This window comes from Culex pipiens, chromosome 3 (assembly GCF_016801865.2).
Source record: "Culex pipiens pallens isolate TS chromosome 3, TS_CPP_V2, whole genome shotgun sequence".
In the NCBI taxonomy this organism is placed as follows: Eukaryota; Metazoa; Arthropoda; class Insecta; order Diptera; family Culicidae; genus Culex; species Culex pipiens.
The window spans coordinates 145,232,621-145,249,139 of record NC_068939.1 but is presented as its reverse complement, the minus strand read 5'-3'; the positions used below and the strand labels follow the sequence as shown (position 1 = coordinate 145,249,139).

The following is a 16,519-nucleotide window of genomic DNA, read 5'->3' as shown; positions in this document are numbered from 1 at the left end:
TTAAATAAAACTCATAATTTCATTACCAATTCAACTCTCCGGCATATCCTTGACACCAAAACTGTTCAAAAATGCATTTAAAAGCAAGTTTCTTCGTTAGGAAAATTCTCCTCCCAGCCAAGCATTTATATCTTTTTATTCATCATTCTACAACAGTAAAGTGTGTCGCCCCTCCCCACCCACGCCCAGTGTCACTGTCCTCGTTAAAATCCCGACACAATCTGACGATGACGGCAATATTCACAAGGACGAACCCGTTTCAAACTGCAACAGCCACTTCTATCTGTCTCTGCGAGTCTGGTTGCAGCTGCCACAAGGACTTTTCGGACGAAACATTTGAAAAGGGCTTACTGTGTAAAAAGCCTTTCCATGTATCGTGTGAACCAACAGCAAACATTTAAACTTTCAAATTTCTGTGTCTTAAAAATTTAACTTTTCGGCAAACGTTTCTTATTGAGTTTGTGCAAATCGTAGAAAACTAAGTTGTCGACAATGAGTCGCCTTCTGCTCCAGTGTCATATCCTTCTGAGTGATTTTCCTTGGCTCACTAACGCGAAAGGAAGTTTTTTTCCAGCATTTTGACGCTGGAAGATGGTCTGATTTGTGAACAATTCTTGATTCAAATGTGTTTAGTAAGTTAGTAAGAGAGTTATTTGAAACCTAAATTCAAATAACTCAAGACGAAAATTTCCAAAATTTAAAAAATAATATTAATTTGAGAAGAGCATATAAACCAGGAAAAGTCACACGAAGAAAGACCAATAATCACTTGTTACTAAAGAAATTATTTAACAATTATACTTCCCCCTCCATAAAACAACGAATAATTGAAAGGCTTACCTTAACCGTCAAAGCTTCACCACCATCCAGAAAGGCCATAAAGCGACAGCCATAATGAATTACTAATGACAGTCAGCCTGTGTCTCAGCACACAGCATAATTTGCTCGAGCTTACAGCACACAATTTGCTCCTTTTTTCCCGCTCTCCTTCATCGCAGCTTTACAAAAGCGTCAGCGAATTATGTCACGGGAAAAAAAGGGCTCTAATGAAGGAGCGGTGGCATGTGAAGAACTTTGACTTGGCAGAGTTGCACGGTTGTGTGTGGAAGGTATTTTTCAGGAATAATTGTAATATAATTATAATTATTTGAACATACATTGAGAAAGCCTTGAAACCTAACTTTAAATCTACAAAATTTGGAGTTTTTTTTTCAGCTTGCAGCTGAATTTTCAAACAAATTTTGGTGCATTTACTAAAAATTCTGCTTGATTTCATTTGTGAAATTACCCAATTTTGAATGAAAATCTCCGGACATAAAGCTTGAATGACTCAAAACATTATTCTTAAAGAGCGTGACACCTTATAATTGAATTTTGAGTGTACAAAAAACCGCCAAGATTAAAATTACATATGGGATTCCTCAACACGGAACGAATGAATAGCGGTAAATGGCAGTTGCCACCCATTGTTGGAGTTAAATAGTGTGAAAAAATAGCGGAAACTGAATGGTTCTTTGTGTGGGTGACAAAAAGATGCTACATGCCGAGGTCAAGTGTTTGAGTAGGACAATGTTTAATGAATGCCATGCTGGAAAATTCAGTTGGGATGAGTGGGAAGATCTTATGTTTTCATTTTTTCATTTGAAACTTGAGCAATATGATTATGTTGATGATATTTGAAAATGCTTCTGGGCTACTGTCTATTTTAAACCTTTTAAACGGTAAAACTTCAACAAATTTGAAAGCTGAATCATTTTCGTTGGTTCATTGCAGATCTTGGCTATATTGGCTCAAATCGATGTCAACATTTAGAATAGTTGAATAGGAAAAAATATCATGTGTGCTTTTATTCACCCAATTTGACCCACTTTAATTTTTACCTCAATTGCACACACAAATCAAAGAATTAGTTGTCTTCTTCCTCAAGCGGTAAGTTTATGACCAAAAAACCTATTTCGCGAGTTTTAATAGAGCATATTTTTATATTTTCCTTTACTTCCGTAGCTTTCAAGATACTTAAGTGTTAAAAAAATCTCGGTTCACCAGACTCTTTAAACCTTTAAGTCATCTGCATAACATTTGGATGTTTTTTTTAAATCCTTATATTCTTTAGACAAAATTACACTCTTAATTCTATTGATCAGTTTTGGATGATTCCTTTGTGGACCACCAATCAGTGAGGTACTCCTCGATATTAGCTCCTGAAAAGTGCTAAAGGGCCTCACGGCAAGAAAAATAGGCGGTCCTCACCAGTAGGATCGGCAGAGTTGAAGAAGCTAAAGAATGCCGAAGCGCTACCTGCAAAGCCAGGCAGTTTGAGTAAGGACGCTCAAAATTCGTCTGGAAACCAGTTCGCTACCCTCCCTGTGGACGTGAGCGAGAAGGAAGAATTTGAACGACGGGAAAAGTTGCCACCCATTTTTGTGAAAACATCGTCATCGGATTCGGTGCGAAAGTGGCTGACCGGATTCATCAAATCTGGTGCTTTACGAGCTTCCATTCGCTTGTGTGCTGATGGACTCAAAATTCTGCTACCTACCAGAAAGGATTACAACTACGTTCGGGATTTCCTGAACAACACAAAGATCGAATAATACAGCCATGACGATCCAGGTAAACGCCCCATGAAACAGGTCCTCCGAGGCCTGTACGACATGGATGTGAATGTGCTGAAAGAAGAGCTCAAAAAAAAGTTGAACGTGATCGAAGTCTTCAAGATGACGAGACACAACAAGGACATCAAGTATCGTGATCAACTGTACCTGGTCCATCTCGATAAAGGATCGACAACGCCGTCTGAGCTGAAAACAGTTCGGGCAATTTTCAACATCATCGTGACTTGGGAACGTTGTCGTCCAGTGCACCGTGACGTGACGCAGTGTTCGAACTGTTTGCAGTTTGGGCATGGTGGAAGGAACTGTTTCATCAAGAGTCGTTGTGCAACCTGTGGAGGGGAGCACAAAACACAAGCTTGCGAAACAATCAACGAGAACATTGAAGCCAAATGCTTCAATCGCGGTGGCGACCATTCGACCAAGAATCGAAGCTGCCCAAAACGTGCTGAGTTTGTGAAAATTAGGCACCAACCAAATTGTGTGTGTGCGTCGCACGTTGTTATTGCACCTCGATACAGCTCCGCGAAAGTGAACCTAGAACCACCGAATTACCGTTCCGTCGTGGCCGAAAGTGTGTTTAACCAACGCCGAAGTGCGTCGCGAACCGGCATCGCGTGTTATAATTGACCCGCAATCGACGGCCGGGCAATAAAAGTGAATTTATTTTTGCCATCCATCGTCGTCGTCGCGGGACAAACAAGCAGAACAAAGGGCTAAGTGTGGTGTAGCAACAAGACCAGTGGCAGTGCAGTTGTGTCGATTGCGTATACGCACACTAATTGAAACCGCGCGCGGTGTGCCGAGTGTGCAATTTTTGAAAAAAGAAAACGGGCAAAAAGTTTTAAACTTTTTTGCAAAAAATAAAATAAATTTTATTATTGTGAAATTTGGGGCTAGTAGTGAAACGCTTTTACACACACAGTAGAAGACGTCCTCTTCCGGATATGAAGACCGTTAGGCTTCGAGATAAAAGCCCCGTTACGGTGTCGTGAGAAAACCGGAGCTAAGTCTCGGTAGCTCGTAGGTGGTTCTCCACCCCGAGACTAGGTAGCGCAGCCCTGATAAGGCTGCCTACCGAAAAAGAGGATCGCGAATGGCAAGAAGGCTAGAAATCCGGAACAAACGGCAGAAGCCCATAGAAAAGCAGACCACCGATTGGCGACTCGGCTCTTGGAACTGCAGGTCTTTAAATTTCTTGGGTTTCGAATTCGCCTTAGCGAAGGAGTTGCAACCTCGCAACTTCGATGTTGTGGCACTGCAGGAGGTGTGCTTGGAGGAGGAGCAGGTGCTCGACTGGCCAGGTCGGCAGACCAATTCCCGTTTTTATCTGAGCGGCGGCAAGGACAAGAAGCTGGGTACCGGCTTTATCGTGCGGGGCAAGATGCAGGATCGCGTGTTCGGCTTCACGGCGTTCAGCGAGCGGATGTGTAAGTTGAGGATAAGAGGCCGTTTCTTCAACTACAGCATCATCAACGTGCACTGCCCCCACGAAGAAAAGACCGATGATGAGAAGGAAGCATTCTACGCGACGCTGGAGGAGGTGTACGACGGCTGTCCGCGGCAGGATGTAAAAATCATCATTGGGGACATGAACGCTCGGTTCGGAAGGGAGGAAATGTTTCGACCGACAATAGGCCCAGAAAGTCTACATGCGGTCACGAACGACAACGGCCAACGCTGCATCGACTTCGCAGCCTCCCGTGGAATGGTGGTCAGGAGCACCTACTTTCCTCGCAAGGACATCCACAAAGCCACCTGGACATCACCTGACCAACGGACGAAAACGCAAATCGACCACGTCCTGATCGACGGCCGATTCTTCTCGGACGTAACGCACGTGCGCACCTTTCGCGGTGCGAATATTGACTCGGACCACTACCTAGTTGGAGTTGACATGCGCTCAAAGCTGTCGACGGTGTTTAACCAACGCCGAAGCCGGCGGGCCCCTCCGTTCAACACCGCGTGTCTGCAGGACGGAGATGTGGCCCACAGTTACGCGCAGCAGCTGGAAGCGAATCTGCCAGGTGAGGAGGAACTTGGCGCAGCCTCGCTCGAGGGTGGTTGGAGCCGCATACGCTCAGCCATCGGCAGTGCAGCGGAAGCCACACTGGGTAGTGCGATCCGAGTCAGTCGAAACGATTGGTACGACGACGAGTGCCAACAGATTACCGCCGAGAAGAAAGCAGCTTACGACAAGAAGCTGCACAAGGCGACGAGAGGGAACGTGGAACGATACCGGCAGGCTCGGAATCGGCAAGTCGCGGTTTTCAAGCTCAAGAAGCGCCAGCAGGAAGACCGGGATTGCGCAGAAATGGAGCAGCTGTTCCGAGCTAACGAAACGCGGAAGTTTTACGAGAAGGTGAACCGGTCCCGCAAAGGCTTCGTGCCGCGAGCCGACGTGTGCAGGGACAACGAGGGGAACCTGATCGTAAGCAAGAGCGAGGTGTTGGACAGGTGGAAGCAGTACTTCAACGAGCACCTCAACGGCGATGAAGCGGACGGAGACGGCGTTGGAGTCAACCTTGGAGCGCCCGCAGCAGATGAACAGTTCCCAGCGCCTGATCTGGAGACGGTGAAGAGGGAGATCAGGAAGCTGAAGAACAACAGAGCTGCCGGAAAGGATCGGTTACCTGGTGAGCTCTTCAAATATGGAGGAGAGAAACTAGCGAGGGCGCTTCACTGCGTGATTTCCAAGATCTGGGAGGAGGAGAAGCTACCGGAGGAATGGATGGATGGTGTCGTGTGCCCCATCTACAAAAAGGGCGATAAGCTGGACTGCGGCAACTACCGCGGCATTACGCTTATCAACGCGGCCTACAAAATCCTCTCCCAGATCCTCTGCCGTCAGCTGTCACCCCATGCAAGGAGGTTCGTGGGGCCCTATCAAGCGGGCTTCACTGGCGCGCGCGCCACCACGGACCAAATATTTTGTCTCCGACAGATCCTCGAGAAATGTCGTGAGTACAACGTGCCCACACATCACATCTTCATCGATTTCAAGGCGGCCTATGATACAGTCGACCGCGAGCAGCTATGGCAGATCATGCACGAGAACGGATTTCCGGATAAACTGACTCGGCTGATCAAGGCTACCTTGGATGGTGTGATGTGTCACGTGCGTGTTTCGGGGGAATTAGCGGAACCCTTTGGATCACGCCGAGGGCTGCGGCAAGGTGATGGCTTATCCTGTTCGCTATTCAACATCGTCCTTGAGGGCATTATTCGAAGGGCGGGCATCGAAACGAGTGGCACGATTATGAACAAGTCCTACCAGTTGCTTGCTTTTGCCGATGACATCGACATTGTGGCAAGAAACCTGGAGACGGTGATGGACGTCTACACCCGACTGAAGGTACAAGCAAGGCGTGTAGGACTTGGCATGAATACGACGAAGACGAAGTACATGAGAGGAAGGGGTTCGAAGGACGTCGGCCCCCCAAGTCTCACCCCTCTAACTGTGGATGGTGATGAGTTGGAGGAGGTGAGCGAGTTCGTGTACTTGGGATCGCTGGTAACCGCCGACAACGACACCAGCAAAGAGATCCGGACTCGTATTTTTGCTGGGAATCGTGCCTACTTCGGATTACGGAAAACTCTCACTTCGGATCGAGTGCAACGCCGCACGAAGCTGACGATGTACAGAACACTGATCAGACCGGTAGTCCTCTATGGCCACGAGACCTGGACGATGCGGCAGGAGGACGAACGTGCCCTTGGAGTTTTCGAACGGAAGGTGCTACGAACGATCTACGGTGGAGTGCAGGTGTCTGACGGAGTATGGCGACGACGCATGAACCACGAACTGCACGCGTTTCTTGAAGAACCGACCATCGCCACCCAGGCGAAGATCGGGAGGCTCAGGTGGGCCGGCCATGTCGCCCGAATGGACGAAAGCCAGCCTGTCAGACTGCTTTTTGACCGCGCTGAACCAGCTGGCGGAACAGGCAGAAGAGCAGGGAAACCGCGCGCACGGTGGGGAGATCAAGTGAATGGTGATATCCGGAAGATCTGTAACCTGGGAAACTGGAGAGTAGCAGCACAAGACCGAGAAAGATGGAAGCGTCTTCTTGCTACAGCACGCGTACCTGGTGCGCTATGCTGATTGGTATGGTATGTATATATACCAAATCACCGCAAAACACCAGCAGCATTCACGGACGTGGATTTTAATGCTTTGACGTCGCCAGGATCGGGATCTGCTCGAGTGGTTCCAAATCTGCAGCAAAAAAAAAAAAAAAAAAACAAAGCAATCCACTTTAACGACCCCCGGGTCTTTTGTGGGCTCTGTTGCAAGTTTCTGCTCATTTCTAGGCGTCTGAAGATTATGTGTGGTGAGTCACCCAAAACCTCTTTGTGGAGACTACGCTTCCTGCGTGTCGGGATCCCGATGCTGCCGAGATGCAACAGGACTGCTTGACCGCTGCCGAGGGACTGACTGTGCTGATGTGAGCTGACAGCTGTGTGTGATGACGTGCGGAGACAGGGGGTTGACGTCCATGCCCACTTATTGAGACCCATAGACAGGGGGTGCTATGCGGGCCCACACATCTCCCCCCTTCTCTAGAAAAAAAATACAGCAACGCCAGTGCTTCTCATTTGAGGGGAACTACTTGCTGAAAACTGACATGCACTCTCCTCTAAGCTTTTTTGTCCATTCTTTAGATGTCTTTCCCAACACATTTTTACAAAACCATTTCTTTCTTCTCTCTTCCTTCCACTTGTTCTCTAAGGTGCCATACATATTTTTATTAATCACTAGTGAATATTCTCTCCACTCTTTTCTTACCTTTACCAGACATGACCTTTCAGCGAGTGTTCACTAGCCGTTGCGGCCTTTCAGTGAGAGCTCACAAGCCGTTGTTGAAGTCGTTGCGGCCTATTCAGTGAGTTCACAAGCCGGAAGGGCCTTTCAGTGAGAGCTCACAAGCCGTTGTTGAAGTCGTTGCGGCCTATTCAGTGAGTTCACAAGCCGGAAGGGCCTTTCAGTGATAGCTCACAAGCCGTTGTTGAAGTCGTTGCGGCCTATTCAGTGAGTTCACAAGCCGGAAGGGCCTTTCAGTGAGAGCTCACAAGCCGTTGTTGAAGTCGTTGCGGCCTATTCAGTGAGTTCACAAGCCGGAAGGGCCTTTCAGTGAGAGCTCACAAGCCGTTGTTGAAGTCGTTGCGGCCTATTCAGTGAGTTCACAAGCCGGAAGGGCCTTTCAGTGAGAGCTCACAAGCCGTTGTTGTCTTCTCGCAGGTCGTTAAGTAAACATTCACAAACCCTTGCCCCACAGGCCTTACTGAAGATATTCACAAGCCATCTCTACACCAGGCACCAGTGAATATCCACAAGCCTTCACTTCAACAGGCCCACAAGCCATCTCTACACCAGGCATAAGTGGAAATTCACAAGCCTCCAATTCTACAAGCCTTTCAGTGAACATCCACAAGCCATCTTTACGCCAGGCATAAGTGGACATTCACAAGCCTCGTCACCTCAGACATTCCAGTGAATACCTACAAGCCTTTCTCCTCTTTCACAACGTCAAACTGTTTCCTTCGACCACTTCCTTATGGTCCTTTCATACCCATCCTCTTTGCAACATCCGCGTTGTTTCCTTTTGGATTCAGCCTGCGCTTTAATTACAAATAAGAAACCACTTGTTCATAACTTTCTTAAAAACCGTGCGAAAACAAAACCTAACATTCTAAAAAAAAAAAGTACTTGAGAAACTTTTTTTTGCAGACAAACCAAGAAAACTGTACAGATGAATGTATGTATGTATTAGTACCCCCGTCTTGGCAGGACTTGGCCATGACCACAGTATGTTTCAACTGAGACGGTTTGCTTAGTAACCAAATTATATCTTAAGGACCTTACAAACCAAGAAAACTGTACAGATATTAAAATTCTGACACCCCTGCCGACCTGTCATTTCTTTCTCCCTCTCACGCAGTTCAATTTTTTTTTCACTCCTCTCTCCTCGTCACTCTACCTTCTTCTTGACCACTTTCCAACAACAAAACACTTCACACCAAAAGAATGCGTCACCGCCTTCCTTTTTAACTCACCTGCCACCGCGCTGAGGGGATGTCGAGAAAAAAAACACAAGATTTCACCAGAAAAGAAATCTTTCTTCTGGCAGGATTCACCATTGTGGAGACTACGCTTCCTGCGTGTCGGGATCCCGATGCTGCCGAGACGCCACAGGACTGCTTGACCGCTGCCGAGGGACTGACTGTGCTGATGTGAGCTGACAGCTGTGTGTGTGCTGACGTGCGGAGACAGGGGGTTGACGTCCATGCCCACCTATTGAGATCCATATACAGGGGGGTGCTATGCGGGCCCACACACTCTTTTACGCAAATGGACCGACGTTTGACTTCCCCATCCGATAGAAGGCCAGGAGGATAAAGCGGGAATCGAACCCGCGTCCCATAGCAACTTGTGGATCGGCAGCCGAAGCCGCTAACCACCGTGCCACGAAGCCCTCGAAAAAAAAATCTGCAGCCATTGCCGTTGAATCAGCGGCAAAAAGTTGCAGACAATACAACACCTCCTGGCTTCAATCAGCAACCGAGGGAAAACCAACGGATGAAGACAGTAGTGACCTGTTTTCACCACGAGAACTTCTGAACATTTTCATCGAGATGACAACAACACTGCGTGGGTGCAAAACTCACCAGGAACAAGTAAGAACCCTTGGAGGATTTATCTTGAAATACAGTTCGCAGTTCACGCAGTTCAGTTTGAAGTAAATAAATGAATATGAACAGTTAATAATAAAACAAATAATACAACAAAGATGAAGAGCATTTAGCCATACCACTTAGAATGTAAATGAAATTATTATAAGAATGTTAAATAAAGACATATTTAATTTAAAAAAAGTCAGTTTTAGATACATAAAAACTTATCAACTCAAAAACCCTTACGCATTTGATGTTCAATTTATCGTCATACTATATTTACAATCAATTGTTTAAAAAAGTGCGTTTTGGGAGACTTGATCCCTGCATTTTTACAGTCACTGGAATCAGCCTCAAGATTAATTAATTGGGCTGGGTTTTCATACATAGTTTCCTTTAGTATAGTTTTACATAACTTACTGCAGTTTGAACCTTTTTTCAAAAGTTTTGTAAACAAAAATTACCAGCTTTTGTAAACATGCTCAATTTTGGTCTAAAAAAGATAATTTTAGGTTTTTAAATATTTTACATACTAAACTTGTTATATTTTGAACACAAACGTACAGATTTTATGTGAAATTGCTGTAATTTATAGAAAATTAAAAGTTTGGATGAATAAGAAACATTTTGCTTAAGATTTCTTCAAAATGTTGAAAGAGGGACCAAGTTACCCCTAACATTTTTAAAATGCTGGTTTAAAATATTTTTCTTAAAAGCTTGGCATGACTCGAAGAGTTCATCTGATGAAATACCCTTATTAACCAAACATAGATGAATGTTTAAGCTTTCAATTCATGCAAAAAGTTGATAGTTTTGTGAGAAATTGACCGAGTTATGTGCGCTACAAAAAAAGGGGACCATCACTCAGTCGCCAGCCAGCGACAAGTTAAGACGTGTTTTGCTCGTGTTGTCATCTCGCGTGCTTGGAAGTTTTTGACAGATGGAGGTGGAGGAATCCTCCGAGGAGGAAGATTTTTGTCCCGTCCGCGGGAATCGGAAGCGGAAGAAGTCCAGCGAGGTCACTGGAATCGGCATCGAAGGAGAAAAAGTTGAGAAGACCCTGCTCAACAACAACAAGTTCAGCCCGCTAGCGGATAACAAAAACAACAACAATGCCAGCCCAGCAGGAGGAGGGGACGCCCCGGCGGTTCCACCACCCGGGCAGTCGGCAGGTAAACAAAAGCAACCACCTTTGGTGGTGAAGAACACCACGGATTTTTACAAGCTCGTGGCGATAGTGGAAAGTTGTAAACTTGGTTTCAAACCGATTTACAAACTAACCCGATTTGGAACCAAGGTGACCTGCTTCTCTGTCAAAGATTTTGACAAGTTGCAAGAGCTACTCAAGAAGAAGAAAGTGGAATTCTACACCCACGATCGGCGGAGCGAACGAAATCATCGGGGAACTAGGAACTGTCACCTGAAAGGCAGGTGCAACATCTGCGGGGGTCCCCACAAGACGGACGAGTGCAAAGTCCAAGAAGCCGAGCCGAAGCGGTGTGCCAACTGCTCTGGAGCCCACGAAGCCACGGACCGCAGCTGCCCTAAGCGTGCGGACTTCATCCGGAGGCGCCAGCAGGCGTCGAAACCGAAACCGCCGGCAAGGAAGGCGGAGAAGCAGAGTCCAGCAGTTCCGGCGTTTACGCCGGCGGAGTTCCCTCCGCTGCCGGGCGCAGTTCCGGACGGAAAATCCAAGGATCGCCCTCGTCCCGCAGGAAGCAGCCAAGGTGGCCCCCGAGACGGTGGAGCCACGGAGAAGGAAGCCGGGGAGGTACTCTACAGTTCGGCTGAGCTGTGGGGGATTTTCTCCGAGCACATCGGCAGGTTCAAGACCTGCAAGACCCGCTTGGACTAAGTAACCCTCGTCAGTTACATGATCTCCAAGTATGGAATTTAAGGAGTTTTTTTTTGTTATTATATATTGTTTTACTGATCCTCGGTCCCAACCTGGTCACAGCACCTAAAAGGACCTAATAAAAATAAGTTAAGAAAAAAAAAGGGGATCAAGTCTCCCCAATCTCCCCTAAAGAACAGCGACTTAAATGGTTAAATAAGTGTGAACATCAATTAATAGCTTGACTGCTTGTAAAAAATCATGCGTCTGCATAATTTTTGAAATTGTATAGGCTTTAATGGTACAATAAATAAAAAAAAATGATCTTTCCCAAGCAACACACTTTGTCAGATAAACGTATTTCCTAACTGGTTGTATAACCGAACGGCCTCGTTACTACAACTTGTTCTACAACTCCTGTGCATTGGAAAAAGCGCACTTTTTTCTGTTGTATAACTTGCCAGAATAAGATGCAAGTTATCAGAGTAAGTTGTACAAATGTATCTGACAACACTGTGCTAGCTAACAAGAGATTCAACGAAAAAAAGGGGGCGTGGTTAACGGATGTGCTGTCAAATCAAAGTGCACACTGAAAAGGAAAGATAGATTGAAAACAGTTGTCTAACCGTTACCCAACTTACATGTAAACAAACAGTTCTTATCAGAATTTCAATCAACGACGAAGCCAATATGAATTGTATCTCTGACTATTTTGGTACGCTTGTTTCTGCCCGATTTATTTAGAAAAAAAATGAAATTGTATGAAAAAAAAAATGACATTTTCGCGCTCTCTAACTGTGATTCATGTGAAACCCTCTTCATGGCGAACTTTTAGATTTTCATTTTTTTGATGAACTTCGTCTTTCCCAAGATTCGATCCGATGACTTCGACGACTTGTTGTTATCTCTAGGCAGGTCCAGGCGCGCTTCCACATCTCTCCACGAGGCTTCATAGTAAACAAGCTGGCCTAAACGTCAATAAGAAGGCTGCTGTCAGCTTTGTTATACTGCAGTGAGCTATACAACTTAACTCCAGAAAAGGCTGTCATTGGAAATAAAGTTATATAAGTTTGTTTCAAGTCAGTTTTTATAACTCCATTATGTAACTTTGTTATAACAAACCGTTTCAACTGTCATTTCGATTACCGTACCACGGAGTAACATTGAAAATTGGTGTGATTTTAATTTGTTTTTTTCTCTATCATGAATTCCGTAAGCTGATATTTTCTGTAGCTTTTACCGACGATATTTTTGTAAATAATCGGTCAACAATTAAAATTATTGCAATTTTCGATAAATAAACATTATTGAAACTCTAAATACCTCACGTACAAATTTACACCACTTAACAACACGCAATGCCAAGTTGAATATGTTTGTTGAATATCAGTTATATAACCTATTCTCCGATAACATTTGTGTAACAAAGCGAGAAAACCTAAGGTTGTTTATAGAATGGTTGGCCACGCCCATTTTTCAGAAGATGCCGTCACATGACAATGTTAGATAAGCAGTGAAACAAACAGTGCTATATTATTCTTATTCAACAAACTGTTTTCGAGGAAAACAATGCAGATGAGGGAACAGCATCATGGCAAATCAGGATTTTGACGTTCAATTACAGCTCATAAAAAGCATTTTCGACTGAAATCAAGTGATAAATACCTCAAACGGAAGTGAGCAAGCAAGTTTCTATCGAAGGTGTTCCAAAATAAGTTGTTTAAACAGTGTAAATCAGCAAATTGGATGGAACCCTCCAAATAGGTGAGATTTTTTTCTATGTTGTGTTTTGTTGGAAAAGAGTAAAGTTGACTGTGTTTTAACACTTTTGTGGCACAAAACACGATAGTTACACGAGTCAGTTATACAATCAGTGATACAAACTGTTATTTAAGTTATGTTCAGATTTTTTCTCGTATGTTTATCAAAAACAATTGTCTAACTATTATTCAACAGTCGACAAGTTATGAGTGCTACTTGGGATGGTATTTTTTATTTTTTTGACAATTTTTTTATCAACATTTTTGGATAGTGAGTAAAATGAATCCATAATCCACAATCATAAAATTTATTTTAATTTTTTATCTTTGACCAGTTTAAGAGAGTGTGTTATGCTTATGCTTTACAGGTTATCCTTAATTTTATTTTGCCTCAAAAAACATTTTTTTTTTTTCAAATAAGGCCGTTGCAAATATTTTTCAATGTTTATGTCAGTCTCTGCCAACTTTCCCGGGATTTGAGAGGCCCAAAAATGGTCGATTTCAAGAGAATTCCCGCTCATTTCCCTCTATTTGCAACTCGGTAAAAACATTTGATTTGTTCAGCATGGGCCGTAAATTTACCCAACGAGGTTCACCTTTTTGTGTAATTCCGAAAACACCCTTTGAACGGATTTTTTAGTTAAGTGTGTTTGGTCGTCAACTCACCGTTGAACTCAAATTCAACTTTTAATTCCCTGGAAATTGAAATCTTCGAGAATCACCTTGAAACTTACTGAATGTTTCATAATTCATAGAAAAGCACTAACTAGAAATTCCCAACAATGTCCTTTCTACAAAACCTAGCTAGTGATATTATCTCAAAAACTTCACGTCCAAACTGCTTGTGATACGCCCGTAACGCTTGGTGCAAGCAAACATTGTGAAGAATCATATCCCGCAATCTCTTTGAAAACAAACATTACAAGAATCGCTGCAATTTCACTGTGCCAACCACACAGCACAGATAACTTCACGTGATTTTACCAACAGGGATGCCACGACACAGACAATCAGATTGCTAGAAACGAATTATTTAAGTGCAGCTCTGGTGGTCTCCACATGAACTGTCTCCTCTTTTTGTCGCTGATCTTACGCTATCTTTCTCAGCACAGGCAAAGTACACACAGAGTTATGACAGCTTGCAAAATTGCACTTGAGCCAACACAAACACAGACACAGATAGATGCTCTCGGAGTCACGAAACTGCTGAAACTTTTTTTTAAACAGGAAGACATGGACGAGACAAAAGGACGGACAAACGCTCAAAGGAGTAAGGTCAGTTCCGGGTTACGTTTTTTTTTCGGGGTCAAATCCGCCGTTGGTTTGCGGTTTATCACCTCCATTGTGGCAACACACTTACACAACGATGGTGGGAACACACACACAGAGACGTACAATTTGGCGGACAAACGGAGCCGGACGAGGGAGGGGGTAAATTTACAGTGTGAAAGTGTAAAGTTTTTTTTTTGCAGCTTGCAGTACCTTTCCTCCGACGTTTCCGCCACCACTGCAGCCACCGTTGTTGCCACCGTTACTTCCGTTGTTCCCGGTTGGAAGCAGAAACTTTATCTTCCGGCCAACTTCCATGTTTGCGCCAGCGGACACACGCACACACTTAAGGCCTAGCTACGCGGCTGGTTGGTTAAGGGGGTGCGTGTGTGGGTGCGCTTAAGGAGGAAACCCAAAACTTTCTTCTCAACATGCAGCAAAGTTGCACTCCACACGCACACACCGACACTTTTTGGTTTTTCTTTTGTTCTGTCGCTCCCCAAACACTAGTCTGTGGCGTTTTTGTTTGTGGTGTTAGGTGGATAGATAGCGGCACGCTTTCTAGAAGAAATGCTAGTAGCGGTAGTAGCAGTAGCAGTAGTAGTAGTGGTAGTAGTTTTGGTAGTAGAAGAGAAGTCGGTAGCATTCACCTAGGAGAAGAAAAAGTAAACGAAGAAAAACAGAGTAGTACTCGGTAGTATGTAAGTTACACAAGAAAAAAGAACACACAACACAAGAAGAAAGTCGGAAAAACACACGCACATGGACGCACAGCTAGGGTGGAGCAACGCACACAGGGTAAGAATTGAGCGGAAACAACGTTACAGGTAAGAAGAGGGGGCGCGGTGCAAGGTGAGCGTAAGGGGGAGGGCACACAAGTTGGACAAAAGTTCGATTAATTACGTTAGCACGGCTGAGCGGGAGGAAATGGTTGACTTTTGGCCTTGAAGATAAGTTGAATGGGGGAGGGGGCGTGGTAGCTGAGGAGGGTGGTGACGAAAAACCCGGAGAAACAAAATTGGTGAAAATGTTAATGCAGAGAGAAGGAATCAGGAAAAAAGAGATTCTAAAGAATTCCATGCCAAAACAGGCACTCTTGAGATCTCTATTACACTAAAACCACGGTAGTATGACTACGATGGTTGTCAAACCATCAGATTCCTTTTTAGTTTGACACCCTTTTTACATACCTACTACTTTTGAAATAAACGTTTGGAAGCTTGTGTGCAAAAAGTGACAGTTCGTCACTGGTTAGTTTGACATTGTCGAACCTTAAAAAAAACTAAAAGGTGTCAAACCAGCAGTGGCGTAGTGTATTTTAAACACTAGAAAATCGTTCAAAACATCGATGCGGTCGTGCAATCTTGTCACACTCGCCAATTCGACGTTCTGAGAAAAACAAGAGCACGCAATGTAAACAATAACAAACACGTTTTGTTTGGCTGACTGTTCTGAGTATTGTCCCGAAGTTTGGTTTAATTTGGTAACCGAAGTCCCGAATTATAATTACAAATGTTTACGATAGTATGGCTAGAACGTGTGTCAAACGCGTTCTAACTTGAAATTCCTTTGGCCAGTTGTCGCACTGACAGCAAATTTAAGGGTGTGTCAAGATAGCACGACAATATTGAAGCTTCTTTCATGTAAAGTTTTTATTCAATATCTCAGGATTGAAATCGAATTTTGGGGATGTCAAAAAGTGAGGTGAGCTGCACAAAATGACGTTCTTAACTCAATTTGATCCAAAATGTACGTGAGACAAGTTAGCACGTCAGCGATGGAAAAAAAGCGATGAAATGTAGTTTTTAAATTTAAATGAAAAATAATCATTTTTTTTCATTCAAATGCAATTAAGCCTAAATTAAGCCTATTTTAAAAAATAATCTGCATAAAATTCTTTGAACATTTTTTTTGTTATGTTGACCACTTGGTAAAAAAAAAACAAAATACAAAACATCACTTTTTACGTTTTCTATGGAACTTTTCATCTAGAAAACAGAAACAACTAACTGAAGGCAGCCCCCCATTAGCCACTAATTGCCATGTTTTGGTCCAGAGCTGCCCAAACTGCTGGACGGTGGACCGCGCCTTGTGAGGTGTGATTATATAGGCTGATTCCATGTTATTTGGTCCGGAGAGGAAAAGTCACTCCGGAGAGGTCAAAACTTCGGGTAAAACTGTTCATTATTGCGGGAACCGGTGGCCAGGATGATTAGAAGGAGGCAGGCGTGGACTAAATTAGTGAAAGTCAGGCAGCGAAGCAAATTCGACGACGGGGTTAATTATTGCTAAATACAGAAGGAGGAGGAGGTCACTAATGAAAGGCGATTCCATTTGCGAGCCTGAATGACATTTAGATTGCTAATCTC

The 16,519-nt window shown here is 44.2% G+C and overlaps 1 protein-coding gene across 10 annotated transcripts in view; it reads right to left on the bottom strand.

The window, feature by feature from the left end:
• The window catches only part of LOC120417112 (uncharacterized), a 162,698-nt gene that overhangs the window by 123,128 nt on the left and 23,051 nt on the right, over positions 1-16,519 (bottom strand). The window contains exon 2 of one of the 10 annotated variants that reach the window (XM_052710311.1): positions 14,364-14,800. The exons of 8 other annotated variants lie outside the window; for them this stretch is intronic. In XM_052710311.1, coding sequence (XP_052566271.1) covers positions 14,364-14,468 — 105 coding nt within the window. In that variant the 5' untranslated portion in view covers positions 14,469-14,800. Of the gene's footprint in view, positions 1-14,363; positions 14,801-16,519 lie in introns of those variants that run through there. One more of the 10 variants, XM_052710313.1, reaches the window with a different exon arrangement.